Here is a 16,827-nt window from a genome sequence, read left to right as displayed (position 1 = left end):
TTCTCCTAAGACCTAAATGGTAACAGCTCCTATTAACCAAGTGCCAAGCATCGTACTAATCATTTTTATGCATATTATTCAATCATCCTAATAAACCTATCAAGTAAGTATTATTATTATCCCCACTTTACAGATGGGGAAGCTCAAGTTCAGAGCTCAAAAATGGCACAGTCAGGACTTGAACTCAAGCTACCAAATCCCCAAATCTATGGTTAAATACAGTGACTTCCTGCCACCCTTTTGCTGTATTAAGTCCACTGAGTCTTCCCCTGCCAAAATGCAGATTCCCTAAATCCACCTGCTTATCCATACAGACGAAAATATCCATCTATTGTCTTTGTTCTAGTGATGTCTGTCTGTCCTCAGTCTGCTTCCTGTGGCCATGCAGAAACAATTTGGGACATGCTCATGTATGTATGTATGTGCTTTTGTGCATATTGGTGTATACCTGTTCATATGCACATATGGGCATGTGTGTTTGTAAGTGCATGTGTATCTGAATGCATGCATGTGTGTACATGTGGATGGACATTGCGCATGTATGAGTGTGTATATGTACGAGTGCACGTGTATGTGAGAGTGCATGTATTTGTGTGTATGCAGGTGTGCATGTGTATGTGCACATGCGTGTATGCATGTGTGCATGTGCGCCTGTGTGCCCATGCTACATTTCACAGACAACAATTCCTGCTTGGTTGTTATGGGAACCACAGTTCTAAAAATGTTAAACTGAATCCCACTCCATGTGGGCCAGAGAAACCGAGAGAGAAAGAGAGAGAGAAAGAGAGAGAGAGAGCGAGAGAACTGAATAACAGACACATCTGGGAGCCCAGAGCTAAGGCAGAGAATATGGACTCAGCAAGAACTGAACAGACACAGACTAGTCAGAGGTGTGGTCTCACTCATGGGACCCAATGGCTTGGATCAGGGCCTCAGTCCTGCTTCTTCCCATCTCTCCCTCCTGATCCTTTCCCAGCTTCATGCTCTTTAACCACCTTCCTTCTTTCCTTTTCCCCCCTTCTCTTTTCCTTTGTCCTTTTAGGCCTTTAGGCCTTTCTTCTTCTTCTTTTTTTTTGCTAACCAATCCATACAATAATTAAGCATTTATGTGTGCTGGGCAGTAAGCTTCACGATAGGGCGGCCACAAGGTGAATCAGACAAGGTCGCTGCCCTTGAAGGAGCTCAAGGGTGGTAGGAACTGGATAATATGTAAGGCGAGGGGAGAGAGGGCAGAGCAAAGGGAGAGATGACAGAGGACGATGGAAGATGAATTTGGGTCAAATATGGAAGGCTTTAACTGCAGTGTTATGTTTAGTAGGAAGGTGGAAGCTGTGGTCAGTTTGGGATAAAACACCATGAATAATGTTTTAAGGAAATTAAATAGTAGTAATGTTGAATGGAGGGAGAGAGAATGGAGCCAGAGGGACCACAGGAAGCAACTTGGTATAGTGCAGATTTATTTCAAACAGAGGTTGGGGTCAAGGGGGAGGGAATAGTAGACATTCCGGGTTGCTGTCAGACTTTCCCCCATATCCTACCTCATCAAGGTTCTTGTTACTCTTCCCTGTCTCTCCAGGGTGAGAATCAGGACTTAAGTGAGCCTTTGTTACTGATGTGTGTATCAAATACCTCAGATGCACTGAAAAGGAAAAAAATTGGGAACCACTGACCCAGAATGGGATGGACACTCAGTAATACTTGTGGAATGAGTGGGATATATGGATATGCACTGGTCTTGGAACTGGAAGGTTCAGGTTCAAGGCCCACTTCTCATCATCTGTGTGCCCTTAAGAAAATCCCGAGACATGTTGGGCTTCAGTTTCCTCCTCTATGAAAGGAGGGGTCAGAAAGGATATTCTTATAAACTTCTTTCAACTACACATTATTATGTGATTCAATGTGATTGTCACAGCCAAGGTGTTCGTGTATGTGGAGGGGGTGGCATGGACTGAGGTGCTGGCAATAGGCACAGAGAGGATAAATGTGGGAAATATTTTCATAGAGGAATCAACGTCTTCTGGCTTCAGTTTTCAGCAATATTGTTGAACAGATAACCGAAAGGTCTTCCTGTTACACAATACATGGACGGATTCACAAAATATAACAGACACCTGAAATGCTTAGCTGAGCTTGCAAGAAAGGACAAAATATACATGAACCAAAACAAGGGAACTGAGCCCAAGAAATATAAGCATGAGATGTGCTGTGACCAACCCCAGGAGGTATGGGGAGGGAGGAATATTGCTTGTCTGTCTTGATCTGGGTCCTGGTTGGAGTAGGAGTTACCTCTGAGAATTTATAACTACTTGCATGAGAGTTTGAACTCAACACCTGCATGGTACAGGAACCCCAGATCAAGAATTTAACATAAAGGTAGGTCTCCATCAGTTGATACTCCTGGAATTCTTGGCACAAGCAAACACCAAACGACTCAGTAGAAACATACCTTCAACCCAGGCCACAGAGTATGATTGCCAGGTAAACCCCACTGAAGATTAGCTCACAAGCTAAAAATTACAATACATAAAAGGAAACAATGTACTGTGAATGAGAGTAGATAAGACCCTGAAGGACTTAATAAGATCCAACAGGTCTGAATGACAGTCTAGGTGTGGGGGAAGGAGGGTTCAAAGATGAATCCCACAGAAGAACTGTAGTTATTTAGGTGAGTCTAGGGAACCAAACAAATGATGGTCGCCATGAGTAGAAATTGGGTATATGGAAGGATGATTTGATTTTAGACAGACTGTATTTGAAATGGTGGTGGGACACCCATATGGATACGTGTATTAGTCGGAATCAAGGGGCTGCAGCTGGGGTAGGGACCAGGGCTGGCTGACTTATAAGTCATCTATGTAGCAGTGACATCAGAAGGCCTGGGAATGAATGTGCTCGCAAAGTAGTGTGTTGAAATAGGGAAGGAGAGAGCTCAGAACCAAGTCTGGGAAAACACCCACATTTTGAGGACCAGATGAAAAAGAGGATTAAGTAAGGAAAATGAGCTCTCTTAGTCCCGAATTCTGCCTGGGTCTTGGATTTGGGTTGATTTTGATTGGTTTTCTTTCCATCATTCTTAACATTCTCTTCCCTCAGAATCTCTAGGGGACACTCAGCAAATGCAGCCGTTTCCCTTGGGAGTAATAGGAGAGACTTCTCAGCTGGAAGTTCTAGAACCAGGCTGGGCTCTGGTAGCAGCACCACACCTAAGTCAATTTTCTCATCAGTAATATTAGGCCTAGACAGGTGTGGGGACAAGGTGGGGCATGGTAGAGCTGATGGTACTTGATGGGAATTGCTGCTGAACGGGGCAAGGGTGGGATGGTTAGATGCCTACAGCCTATTTGCCTTTCTTCCTTTGTTCAGGTTGTGTGTATTGGGACCAGTTGCTTGAAATCTGGGCCTTTGTGCTCTTCCTTATCCTGCTCTACATGGAAAGTGAAGTCAGGGAACACCTTCCTTAATAAGGGCATGAAACTGGAAAACAACAAGCCATTTTCCAGCAAAGCCAGGCAAAAAATAGAAGAGATGGTAGAACAAGATTTTCTTAAAGGAGTGATAGAAACTTGAGCACCACAAGGTCCCATTTAGTTTAAATGTATGTGTTAACTATTTAAAACAAACATGGCTCTGTTGTATAATTTTTTTTGTATGTAACAAAACACATTTCAGATTGTATTTAATTTAAATATTTGTAAATATTTAAAAATGAGTATATGTCTGAATGTGGCCTGAATCATCTTTAAATATTGTTGGCTCATATTGATTATGGTGCCTAAGATATATATATTCCATTGTTGTATTGTCTTGAGTTGTCTAAATCTCCAAAATACACACTGCACATTGTTTTTTTTCTAAAATAAAAAAAGTGAAAGGTATGGTCACTTAAATAGTAAGGTAATGAGAGTCATCCTTATCTTACCTCCATGAATCTACCACTTACCTATTACAATGCCTGATGGTGCATCTTTTGACCCTAAGGGTTAAACATTGCCCTTTGCAGGCTACTCTTAAAATGTTAACTCTTCTAGAAGAGGTAATATCAAATCCTTTATCAGAAATTGGTTTATTAGATATCACTACAAGATTCTCTACCACATGAACGCACTTAACACCTGGGGAGAGAAATGGGTGGAATTCTCTGACCTGATAATGTTGTCTCTGGTCAGCTGGACTGTGGGTGTGGAGGGTGAGCACATCTGAGAGTGCAGGGGTGAAGAAGCCAGAGCATCAGAAGCTGGGTTGATCTGGCGTCATAGGGCTGTAAGGCTCTCTTAGTTCAAGAATAGCTCAGCTCAGAAAAGAAAAATAATGAAGTCCCCACCCTCAGAGAGATAAGCCCTATCCTTTCCTTAGCACAGAGGAGTTGTTGGGGAGGAGAGATGGGATGCATGACAGGCTTATAATGCCCCAGCGTCTGCCCAAGGTGGCCACAAAGAGTGTAAAAGCTTTTGCGTTGGGAGTAAAGGGGGACACATTTCACCCCTTCTCCATCACAGGATCATGCTTTCCTCACCACCCTCTTAGCTGCACGCCCTCCCCTCCAAGCCATTAGGGGGTTCACCTGGAGGAGAGTTGGAGAAAAGGGGATATGCCAGGTGCAGAGCTGAACAGTAAGTGGACTGCTGCCTCCTGGAGAAGACCCTTTGTAGAAAGAACAACTCAGTGATGGTGAGCCTCTGGTAAACACCCTCTCCTCCCTGGGCATGGCTCTGCCCATCAATGGTCTAGATGTATGCTGAGTTCTTTTTGACCCTGACAGCATGTGACTCTCATACAGATACACAGGCACTTGCTGAAGCCTCTGTGACACCCAATACACCGGGTGTTACAAACAGCACTGCACTACTGCAGTCTTCTGCTACTGACTCTATTGCCTGGGGCTCCCTCTCGTTGCTGAACCTATTGTACCTCCTGGTAGGAAGACTTCCCAAACCGTGCTATTAAGCTGAGTTGCCACCATTCTGGGGTTGGGGAAAAAAGCACTGGAGCCAGACAGATCTGAGTTTGAGCCTGTCTGTTCCTAGCTGGGTCACCCAGCAAGTTACCTACTTTGCTTCCTCATCTCTGAGATGGAGTGCATGACTGCTGCACTCAGGATTAGTGAGGATTAAGGAGTATAATATATGCATAATGTTTAATACCTAAGCCTCTCAACCCCTCTCAAGTTCCAAAAACACCTTGAGCCCTTAGGTCAGCTGTGATTTAATTTCATTCGTTAATTCAGTACATAGTTATTGAATACGTACTATGTGCCTCGGTGCCTGACACTGGGTGCATAATGACTCCATGAGTGTGAGGATCTCCTTTTCTTTCCTAGCACGTAGTCTCCTGGGGGAGTGGTTGGGGGAAAGGGTCAGGAGCTTGGATGGCAGATTCAGTAAGCTTTTAGCACAATAATTTTAATTGCAAAAATAAACAGTTTGGCCAACTGCTTAAGAGTAGCGTCTGCTTTACAAAAATTAACAACGAAAAGGAAATAACCCCAAAGCAAAACGTTACATCCAATGGCTGCTGGAAACGACATTGCTATACAAAATACCGCGCGAGACCGGCTCGGCGCTGCCCCAGCCTGTCTCTGGGGTGGGGGGTGGGGGATGGGGTAGCGGACGGCGTGGGGCGTGCGCCAGTTACAAAAGACTGTCTCGAGTCCCAAGGAAGTGTCTCCTCAGGGGGTGACGTGGGAGGACTTCCCCAAAGCGCGGCTGACGCCCGGACGGTGGGAGCTGTCCACAGAGCTGGTGCTGAACGGAGCGGGTGCAGCTGGCGCTTCCAAGGAACTTGCAAGCCGGCCCAGAGGCCGGCCCGGGGCGTGCCGGGAAGAGCGGGAAAGGGGGTGGGGGCGGGCCAGGTCTTTTCCTACGTTCCGGGCGGCGGCGCCCCGATCTGCACACCTATTTCCCCCTCACAGGGCGGCGAAGGGGAGGCCCAAAGAGTAAAAGCCTAGGCCCTTCAGCCGCTCCTCGGCGCGCGCCTTCTGCTTGAGGTGCACCTTGCTGTGCCGTTTCTTCTCGTCGCTGCGCGCGAAGCGGCGGCCGCACACGTCGCAGGCAAAGGGCTTCTCGCCAGTGTGGGTGCGCACGTGTGTAGTAAGGTGGTCGCTGCGGCTGAAGTTGCGGAGGCAGATGCGGCACTGGAAGGGCTTGTGGCCCGTGTGGATGCGCAGGTGGCGGTTGAGCTCGTCCGAGCGCGCAAAGCTGCGCACACAGCTCTCCACTGGGCACGCAAAGGCCTTGGCGTGTGGCCGCGGGCAGAAGCAGCGCGCGCTGCACTTGCCACCCCGGCGCCCCTTGCGCCGCGCCTTAGCTGGGGGGAATGGGGTCGGCGGCCCCGGGGGCTCAGGCACGCCACTGCTCCCGGGGATGTCCACCACCAGAGGCTTTGGAAAGTCCGCTGCGGCGCTGCGGAGGCCCAGCGGGGAAAGCTGCGGCTGCGTACCGGCCAGGAACTCTCCACTGTCGCCGCTACTCCCTCCCTCCCCACTAGGAGGGGTCAGGAGCCCCGGGAGGCCCTCAGTTCCCTCCCCTAAGTCACCCGGGGCCAGCGGGAAAGCGTCGTAGGTCCCCGTGGGGTAGAGTCTGTTGGCCGGGCCGGCCGGCAGCTCCGCGGGACAGCTGATGGACAGCACATCTTCAATCTTGGCCTCCACGGGGGGAAAACGGGCCTCAGGGGCGGCCTGGTAGCCTCCCTGTGACCCACAGCTCCCTGGGGCCCCGGCTGAAAGCAGCTCCCAGGGAGCGTAGGGACCTTTGAAGGCCAAGGCAGTGTCCAGCGCTGGAGAGGCCGGAGGAGCTCGGCGGCCTGGCTTGACGTCGGGTGGGGAGAGCTGAGGTTCATACAGGCACTGTGACGGGGCGCCAGCCGAGGACGAGGCCTCCCAGAACGCCTCTGGGAAGGCGGCAGCTCCCAGATCTGGGGAGTAAAGGTCCGGCGGACCCGGCAGCAAGGCGTCGGGGCCTGTGGGAAAAGAGGTGTCCAGCGGAGACCGGGATGCTGCCACCTCAGGGCCGGGGAAAGGTGCCAGGCCTAGTATGCCCGACATGAGGTTGAAGAGTGCCTCCGGGTCGTGCGGGTGTTCAGGCACGGCTTGGATGAAGAAGCTACCGCTGTAGCTGAGGCCGGAAGGGGGCGTGGGCGCAGGCCCCTCCAGGAAGCAGGAGTCGGCTAAATCACCCCCAGCGCCGCAGCTGCTCAATGCCCAGCTCAAGAAGTCTCCTGCTGAGGAAGGAGCAGGAATCAGGCACATAAAAGGGCGCGCCTCGGAGTCCATAGCTCCTACCCAAGGATCCTTTGGTGCGTACTGACACATGCAAAGCGCCTTTTGCACATTCTGATCCATTTGGAGCTGGCATAAGCCCCAAGACGCACACACAAATATGCACACACGAAACACACGTGCACAGGCAAAAGGACTGCTTGAACACGCACAGGTTCCTGTGGAGGCGCTGGAGGCCCGGTGGGGGTGGGAATAGCAGTGCGCAACCCGGGACCCCAGACCTACCCCTCCCCCCCACACCTCCTGCGTCCCAGTCCCTGCTGGTTCTCAGGCGTCGTGCGCCCCCGCACTGCGCCGCCGTCTGAGCACCCTCGGCCGTGCTTACCTCCGGGATAGCCAACGGCCGCGGGCGCGTCCCTGGCGGGTAGCCGGGACACCTCGGTGCTGGGTTCCGAGCAACAGCCTTCGGCGGACTTGGCCATGAGCGCGTCGGGGCCGGAAAACTCGCTAAGGTGGAGCATGGCGCGGCGGTGACTGCGTGGCGCCCGGGGCCTCGCCCGCTGGGCTTGGGGGCGCGCGGATGGCGGGGCGGCCGGCAGTCGGGGCACCCTGCGCCTTGCAAACTCAGGCACCCGGGAGCTCACCTCTGGGATGTGGGTTCGGGGGGCCGGGGCGCCCTTGCTTGCTGGGACCGGCCTCCGGCGGCTGCTCCTCGCCTCTCCAAAGCTCGGCCGGGCTCCCCCAACCTGCGGCCCTCCCACTTATATAGCGGCGGCTGCGCTGGCTCAGGGCTTCCGACTCCCGGGGCCACTGCCATTTCGGGAGGCCCCGGCCCTGCCGCCGTGACGTAAATGCCCAAACATGGACACAGGATGTGTGCCGGGGACTCCCGAAAAGGAAAGCTCGGGCTGTGACGTGGCCGCCGCCGCCGCCGCCGAGCCCGCGCCGCTGCGTGCGCGCGCTCCCCGAGCGTGGAGCCCCGTGCACGCAGGGGCCGCGAGTGCGCCTGGCTGGGGCGCTGCGCCGCGTGGTGCGTGGCGTCCAGTAAGTGCGCTTCCCGCCTGGAGGCGGAGGCCAGAGGACGGCGAGGAAAGACCGCGTGGGTTTGGGATTAGACGGTTTGGGGTTCAAACCCCATCTCCGTCAGTTACTAGCTGTGTCATTGCATCTCCCTGAACGTCCCTTTCCTCACCTGTGCAATGGAGATATGTATGTACACACGTCTACTTCGTAAATTTGCTATAAAGAGTAATTGGGTTCAAGTTGATTAAGTTCTAGGCACAGGGGCACTCAGTACACCAGTAAGAATATTGCCATTGTATGCTCACACCTATGTTTTTTATTTCTTGATAATGTTTTTAAGTGTATTGTAGGAAAAATAAAAAGTTTATTGTAGGAAAAATTAAATTTAAAAAGACCATAATACTTGATAATAATTAGAGAAAAAGTAGTACAGAAGGGTATAGTCTCAACTGAAAAGTCGGTCTCTCTTTACCCTACCCACTTACCTGAGGTAGCCATCTAAGTTTCTTACCTATTTTTTCAGAAAACAATTACACACGTGCAAGCATTCACACTGTCCTGTGTTGTAATTTTCCCCACTTAAAACAGCTGAGAGATTGTCCAAACATGAAGAACTTGGTCATTCTTTTCTAAGGCTGTATAATATTCCATTGTAAAGGAGGTCAATTTGTCTGCTATCCATGAACATATGGGAAGTTTCCAACCTTTTGCTTTTATCAACGTTGTTATGTCAGCGTCCTCGACTATATACAAGTGAATATATGTGTGAAATAAATTCCAATGTGTGTAAATTTGGGTCAAATGGTATGTAAGATTTTGATAGACAACTGGCAACTTCCAGAGAAGTAGGCCAATTCCTGTTCCCTCAACACTCATCTACAAGATATGAAATAATTCTGTAGACCTTTTTTTCTGCCTTCATATAAATGACTTTTACTCTAGGAATGTTGTTCCCAGCAACACACAGATGACCCACAAGATGCATTTCCCTAGAAATTGGTACCTGGAATAATTGGGCTCCTTCTGAAAAACTTTAGAAAAAAAAAAAGTCCCTACCATTCAGGAGGCTGTGATTCTTGGTTGCATGTCAGTGAACTGAAAGAAGATGGCCTGCTCTCCTGATCTCATCTCTCTTCTGCTGTGGTTTCCCTCTGTCTTTTTCTCATTCTTTAAAAGTTTTTTTTTTTAATTTCATTTTGTGTTATAGCTGACTTGACTCCTTTCTGGAACCAAATTAGGGAATTAAATAAATACATGGGATAGCATGCTTTTCTTTATGAAGGGCATCAACTCTTTGGACTCTGAGTGCTGGAAGGTGGGGAGGGCAGGGCTGGGTGGGGTTCCCTCTTCTCTGTTTTCTTAGGAATGAGAACAAAACCATTCAGGGGTTATGGGCTACAGCAAGACTGGCACTGTATCTCCCAGCTTCCCTTGCCCACCTGTACTCTCCTCTTCAAGAAAGAGTGCCAAGAATGCCTAAACCCCACCAAATTCTCTACCCTTTCACTGTATCTAAACATTTATTCATTCAATTTCTCAAATTTCATTCACTCAGTATTCTTAAGGACCAGAAGGTAGATTTTGGTTTTTATTTTACCAGGAACCTGAGACTTATCTCCATCCCTAGCTGCCCCACCCCCCAACCTACAAGGACACTATAAGCATGTTCACAGAACATGTCATCACATAATCACCTGCAAAACACATGCGGACACACTTGCATTCATCTTCTCATGTCTGGAAATCCTACAAAGGTTTTCACAGAGTCATGAATGCGCAGCATGTCCTAACAAATGCCACACATACAGTTCTATGTTGGCATCAGATATGTTTGCATGTAGGAAATGCAGAAACCCAGCACATGTCTGTAAGGATTAGACACACAGAGCACTATTTCCCTTAAACTCTATTTCAGACCGGAGTTTGATTCTAATCCAAATGCATTGCCAAGACCAGGTGAGCCCACACTAGCCATGCAGGGCACACATGTCTCAAATCCATTCTGGCATCTTGCTGCCTGGGAGGGAGGGGGAGTGGAGTGGTTTGGCTAGGCCAGTGTCCAGGGCTCCCCAGGTTGCCCCGTCGGGCCAGATTGGCCAGCCCCAGGTTCCCTGTCCCTTCTGCTGTTCTTCCCTCTGCCACAGCATTCCTCCTCCTTCTTAGTCATAGATAATTCTCCTACTCCTTTGGCAAGTTCCCAGGCCATTGCTGCTCTCTGCCAAGGGCCCTTGGGCTAGGTCTGTTTTAAGACAAGAGTCCAACTCCTCCCAGCTTCCTCTTGTTAGAGGCCAGACCTGGGGACAGAGCTGGGAAGGGGGAGTGAGTAAGAGAAGAGATGGGGAAGACAGAGTTTGTTCTGGGTGTGGACAGGTTCTCACCCCCATCTCTGTACCACTCACCTTCAGTGGACACGTATACACACTCTCGTACACGGGATGGTTACCTGTGGAGGGCACTTGCATTTGCATTTGGTTCCTTCAGTAGTAGGAGGAGGAAATATAAAGGGGGAATGGACATTTTGTAATCCTTCCCAGCACGGCCCTTCTCACCCCAAATTTTAAAAGCTTGGGTCAACAGAATAAAGTTCTTTGAGAGTGGATGGAAGAGAGAGGAGCTTAGACTTATGAGCTCCACTTTAATTCACACTTCAAATATAAAAACAAAATTTACACAAGGGAAAAAAGGGAAATCACATACATTGGACACTTTAAAATTATGTCATTTATCATCACAAAAGCTCTGCAGAGGAAGGAATTGGAGACCCATTTCATAGATGGAAAACAGACTCAAAAAAGTTAAATAACTTGCTCAAGGCTACACTTGGATTCCGTGGTGGGACTGAGAGTCAATCCCAGACTAGCCTACTCCACAAGATAATTTAGGAAAAAAATAATTCATTTTACAAAAAGATTCACTATAAGATGACTTTAGATGGAAGCTCTCCCTCTAACCTTTCAGGTAAGGTATGATGTGCAAACTCCATCTGGCTGGTGTCCGTCTCTGCAAGAATTCCCTGGAGTGACTTCCACGGACAGGAACACTGGGGGTCACATCAGACACATGATGAGGAGTGGTCCATACAAGGTCCCTGGGAGCCAGCGTGGAAGTTGTTGTAGGTGGTGGTGGTGATGGTGGTGGTGATGGTGGTGTGTGTGGCCTTGGGGAGGGTGAGAGGAAATCTGATTTCCATGGCAAAAAGTGGGAGAAGGCAAGTTTACTTTCTAGACAAGCACTGAACAGACAATTAGTGAATGAATTAATGAATGAACAAATTCATTCATCAAATGTTCATTGAGCACTGGAAGCTCTGGATCCAGGGAGGGTGGAATGGGGAGATCGGTAGGAATAAGCCTTCCTTCTCTCTTCTGGGAATGGCCCAACCCCTGTTATCGTTGTGGTAATGCTACTGCCCCCTGCCCCCTCCCTACCTTGATCTTTCTGCTCTAAGTATCATTGTGTTCAAATAATAGTGTATGTATTTTAAAAGACTCCAAGAAGACAGCTGCCTTGGAGTATTAGTCATGAAGAGGCCAGCACTCAGTCTCCATGGAGACTCCTGACAGCTGAGGAGCAGTTCCACATCCCCCTTCCTGGGGCCATGGAGATGCAGGAACACAGCATCTCTCAGCCTTCTCTTTCCTCGGCCTCTCCTCTCTCCCCTTTTCCTCTCTATTCTTCTTCTCTCCCATCCTCCCCCTCTGTCCCTCTCTTTTTCCCTACCTAAAGGATTTATTTATGAGCAGGGACAGAGGCAAGATCCAGCCCTCAAAGGAACAAGAACAAGGCCGAGGCTGCAGTAGAGATGAAATGTGCCTCCAACTGCAACCTCTGCAGTACACAGCTCCCCTCCCCAAGGCCTCTGCAGTGCCTCTAGGCTTCACTGACTACGAGGGCAGAAAGAGTCTGATCATCTGTCCCTGAGGCAAGGGACCCACCATCAGGATCCTTCTCTGTCTCTTTCCTCTTCCTGCTCATGGCCAGACATTGGTGCATGGTTGGGGTCCTTATTGGTGTGACTTTTTTAATGTCCACAAAAGTAATATAGGCCCATTGGAAAAAGACAAACATGTTAAAATTTATAATGCAAAAACAGAAACTATCTTTCCCAATTCTATACACAATTTAAATACTTTGAGGTTGATTCCTATAGATTTTTTTTCATGTACATTCCTTCAACATTCATCAATCCAGCTGTAGTGTCACTGTCATCATTAATTATTTATACCAATGGTAGAATACTATACATACTCTTGTGATTGTCATTGTACCTTGAATGATTCCCCCCTCCCCCATCATGGTACAGACTAATCTGTAGTATTGTTAACAACTGCGCCGGAGTATTCCACCATATTGATATACATAACTTTTTAACTTGATCGTTTCCTGTTTTTCACTATTATAAAGAATCTGGTTGTGCATAGCCTTTTATGCATACTTGGGGCACTGGTAGGGGTAATAATATTAGTACAGTATGCTAGCTAACATTTATATAGCCCTTACTATGGGCACTATTTACCAGGTATTGAGAGCTTTACATATATACTCACCATTTAATCCTCACAAGAGCTTGATAAGTACTATTATTATCTCAGTTTCACACATGGGGAGGTTAAGAAACTTGTCCAAGCTTACAAGGTTCGTAAACGATGGTGCCAGGATTTGAATCTATAGTATAACTGTCAGCTAGATTCCAAAAAGTAGAATTCCTAGGTCAAAGGTATGAGCATTTAAAATTACAATATATATTGTCAAACCTTCCTCTACAAAGATTGTTCCAATTTGGGGGCCAGACAGCAGCATGTGAGAGCCAACTGAGAAGCAGAAAGAGGTATTCTAGTGAGATTTTAATGTGCACTGTGAAAAATTAATAGGACGAGAATCTTTTCCCAGGGCCTTGCTATTTCCTTTTCTGTGACTTAGGGGACCAATGCTACTCCCAAAGACATCTGAGGGGGAGGCTTCTTCATGCTCCTCACACCCGCCTGGTGGGCACCGGAGCGGAGGCTGTTGTGTTATGGACTGGGGTGCGCAAGTGGGCTGTGGAAGCGTCTGCACCCTCTTACTTTGCTTTCTAGTTTCGGTCACGGGGGGAGGTGGAAAGGAGAACAAGGTGGCTGCAAACCATTTAGGAAAAGCTTCTTAGATTTTTCCAAGACAGCTTGTAAGCTGTTCGCCCCAGGAGAGAGGGAGGTTATTCTTTGGTCTTCCATTCTACATTTCGTCTTGGACAGAGTCAACATCCGAAGGAGCCGAGAGGTAGATGATCACAGAAGTGTGACTGGGATGGATTCCGGGAGGGTCAGAGGTGGGCTGACGGGCACCAGGACCTCTCCACAGTGCCCCCCCACCCCCGGCGTTCCACACCAGCCTCCCGCCACTCCTGTGTTATCTAAGTCTGCTTCTCCCTTGTGGGCAATAATGGACTCGGATCTTGCTACACAGTTTTTATTGGATTAGATTGTGGTGTTCAGAGCATTGATTTTCAATTCATGCGTTGAGAAGGTGAAAATGAGGCTGAGAGGCCTATCGCTCTAGAACAGAACTAGAATCAAAAACAAGCCTGCTAAACTTACCTGGCATGTTTCTCTTCTTCCCGGCCTCCTACTTCCTCTTACCTGAGCTAATTTCCCTGTCTTTTACCCTCTCTCCTCCTCACTTTGGTAGTTTTCTTTAAACTCTTTTTTTTAAATTTTAATTTTGTTGGAGGATATTGGAGGACAGTGTGTTTTTCCAGGGCCCATCAGCTCCAAGTCGTTGTCCTTCAGTCTAGTCGTGGAGGGCGCAGCTCAGCTCCAAGTCCAGTCGCCATTTTCAATCTTTAGTTGCAGGGGGCACAGCCCACCATCCCATGTGGGAATTGAACCTGCAACCTTGGTGTTAAGAACTCACGCTCTAACCAACTGAGCCATCCGGCCGCCCCTCTGGCAACTCAGCGGCAGCTCGTTGTGTTCAGTCTAGTTGTGGAGGGCGCAGCTCACTAGCCCATGTGGGAATCGAACTGGCAACCCTGTTGTTCAGAGCTAGCGCTCTAAACAACTGAGCCATCCGGCTGCCCCCCTTAAGCTCTTTTGAAATAGATTGGTCGGTGTACTGGGATCTGACAACGTAACTCCACAATACCAGGCAGTTGATCCACTGTGGGGCTGTTGAGCCATAGCCCGAGTCCTCTACGTATCTCTGAACTCTGTCCACCACCATTAGTCTAGGCTTCTGTTTGCAAGTGACAGAAATGCAACCTCAATTAGTTTAGACCCCCCCTCCCCCAAAGAAAAATTAATTCCTCAGCTCACAGAATCCAAGGGAATGTCAAAAAACCAACCTGCAAGGGGGTAGGGACACAGCTGGTCTCAGGAGCTAGTGGAACCAAGAGCTAAGAGTTTTCCAATGCTCTCAGCTCTTCCATTTTTCTCCACTGATGACTGAAAACCTAGTCACTAGCAGATTCTGTGTTCTTTATGTCAGCCTGCTGTGATAAATGGATTCTCGTTCTCCGTTCCAGTTAAGAAAGACCTTTGCTATCCTCCCTAGGACAATTATCTGGCTAGGGGGCAGGGTACTATACAGCTGATAAGACCACTAGGGCTTTCACTTGTGTTTTGAGGGTCACTCCTAGAGAAGAGGAAACTACTGGGAGCCAGGAAGCCTTCCAAGAGGCCTCTGTCTAGGGCCCTGAGGGCAGGAGCCAGGCAACAACGGTCCCTGGCATGTTCTCATAACAGGGGCAGAAATGGATAGTTCCCTCTGCTAAACAATGCCCCTGGAGCAAGTTGCCTACTCCATCTGTCTGCTAGCTCCAAGGAACACTGCCCAAAATAAAAACCCCTAATTAGCAATTCCTGCAATCCAGAGCAAAACAATGTATTTGTTTCCTAGAATAATCTGGAGCCCGATTCGGCTTGGCAACCAGTGGGTCCCACAGGTTCATGCAGTGTGCCATGTGAAGACTCCCACAGGCGCTTTTACTCAGTCAGAACGTGAGGGGGAGGGCCCCAGGGGTCCCCCGCCCAGGCAGCATCAAGTAGGGGCCCAGAAGAAAACTGGCTTTATCAGTGCTGTACCGCGGGTGTCTGGTACGGGGTAGGTAGGGAATGGAAGGAACTTCAATGGGACTTCTAAATACCCATTCCCATAAAGGCCAAATAAGGGACACGTGGCCTATCCGGTCATAGAGAATCAAGCATGTTGGATTACTATGATGTACCCCTGACACTAATACACTATTGTATGTTAGCTATATTTTGAAAACTTTAGAAAAAGATACTCAAAAGTAAATTACAGGTGTATAAAAATATAATTAAAAACCTAAAACTATAAAATAGCAAAAAATGTATAGGAGAGTATTTTTATAATCTTGACACGAGGAAGGTTTTTGCAAGCATGAAATAAAACTCAGAAGCCATATTATAGGAAAGATTGGCACGTTTTTCTATGAGAAAAATTTAAATGTTGTGTGACAACAGGCATCATATACAAAATTTAAAACAAAGGACAGTCTTGGAGAAAAAAATACCTTTACAGATGTCATAGACATGGCTTAATAGTGAAAGAGTGCCTACAAATAAATTTAAAGAGACAAGCAAACTAATAGAAAAAAAGCCAGAGACTATGACAGGCAACTTAAAGAAGGAACTGTACAAATGATAAAGTGATAAAAAGATGTTCAACTTCATTGCTAATAAAATAAATACAAATTAAACAGCAATGAGATGTGAGATAAAGAATTTTATCCTTCAGAGAGGCAAACGTTTAAATGGTTAATAATATTTAGCATTCGTATTAAAAAACAATGAGGCATATCTAAAGAGAGCTATTTATGATAATATTTACTATTATATATTATATTTGATTATATTGTTAAGTTTAAAAGCAGCACAGAACAATATAAGTAAAATGATTTCATTTCTGAAAAACAAACAATTTCTGTGTATGTGTTTCTGGTTTGTGTGTGTTGGGATATGTGTAGAGAAAGGCCTTGAAGGATGTGTATTAAACTGTTAAAAGAGTGTTTTAACTCTGGGGAAATGCATGCAGAGGGATTTCTGCGTTTTACTTTATGTAACTCCTTGTTTAAAAAATTTAAACAATAAGAGTGCATTTAACAATTAAGAAAAATAATAAGAATTCCCTTTGATTCAACTGCTACACTTCTAGAAATCTATTCCAAACAAAACATCCTGCAATGTAGATGTGTGTGAAGATTCCTTATGAAGGGATTAAGAAATACAGTTGGTGGTTACAAAATAGTCATGGGGATGTAAAGTATAGCATAGGGAATATAGTCAGTAATACGTATTATAATAGCTATATATGGTGCCAGGTGGGTACTAGACTTATCAAGGGGATCACTTCATAAATTATATAAATGTCTAACCACTATGCTGTACACCTGAAACTAATATAGAATAATATTAAATGTCAACTGTAATTGAAAAATAAAAAAAGTAAATGAACATGAAAATAAGTTTCCTTATAGGACTGATTGTAATAGAAAAACTCTGGAAACAAACTACATATCCATCAAGAGAAGACTGGTTAAATAATTATAGTAACTCATGCCATTGGACAGCTTGTAGCTGTTAAAAGTGAGATAG

At 47.2% G+C, this 16,827-nt stretch overlaps 1 protein-coding gene across 2 annotated transcripts; it reads right to left on the bottom strand.

Moving 5' to 3' along the window:
* Window positions 1-5,378: 5,378 nt before the first annotated feature.
* On the bottom strand, window positions 5,379-7,997 carry EGR4 (early growth response 4). 2 transcript variants are annotated; one of them, XM_081067861.1, is made up of 2 exons: window positions 7,599-7,997; window positions 5,379-7,215 (listed from the first exon to the last, which is right to left on the bottom strand). In XM_081067861.1, exons 1-2 carry the CDS (start codon window positions 7,732-7,734, stop codon window positions 5,903-5,905), a joined length of 1,449 nt encoding a protein of 482 aa, XP_080923987.1. In that variant the 5' UTR covers window positions 7,735-7,997; the 3' UTR covers window positions 5,379-5,902. The 2 variants fall into 2 exon arrangements, with proteins under 2 accessions (XP_080923987.1, XP_080923988.1); XM_081067862.1 differs by having other exon boundaries at window positions 5,379-7,212.
* Between the last annotated feature and the right edge of the window lie 8,830 nt (window positions 7,998-16,827).

The sequence above is a fragment of the Rhinolophus hipposideros genome, assembly GCF_964194185.1.
Source record: "Rhinolophus hipposideros genome assembly, chromosome: 12".
In the NCBI taxonomy this organism is placed as follows: Eukaryota; Metazoa; Chordata; class Mammalia; order Chiroptera; family Rhinolophidae; genus Rhinolophus; species Rhinolophus hipposideros.
The sequence above is the reverse complement of the archived record's forward strand: the minus strand, read 5'-3'. Positions and strand labels throughout refer to the sequence as shown.

Coding starts and splice junctions, on each gene's coding strand:
- EGR4 (XM_081067861.1), bottom strand. CDS start 7,734: ATGCTCCACCTTAGCGAGTTTTCCGGCCCCGACGCGCTCATGGCCAAG. Junction 7,216..7,598: donor GGCCGTTGGCTATCCCGGAG/GTAAGCACGGCC, acceptor CTCCTTCCTCAG/CAGGAGACTTCTTGAGCTGG.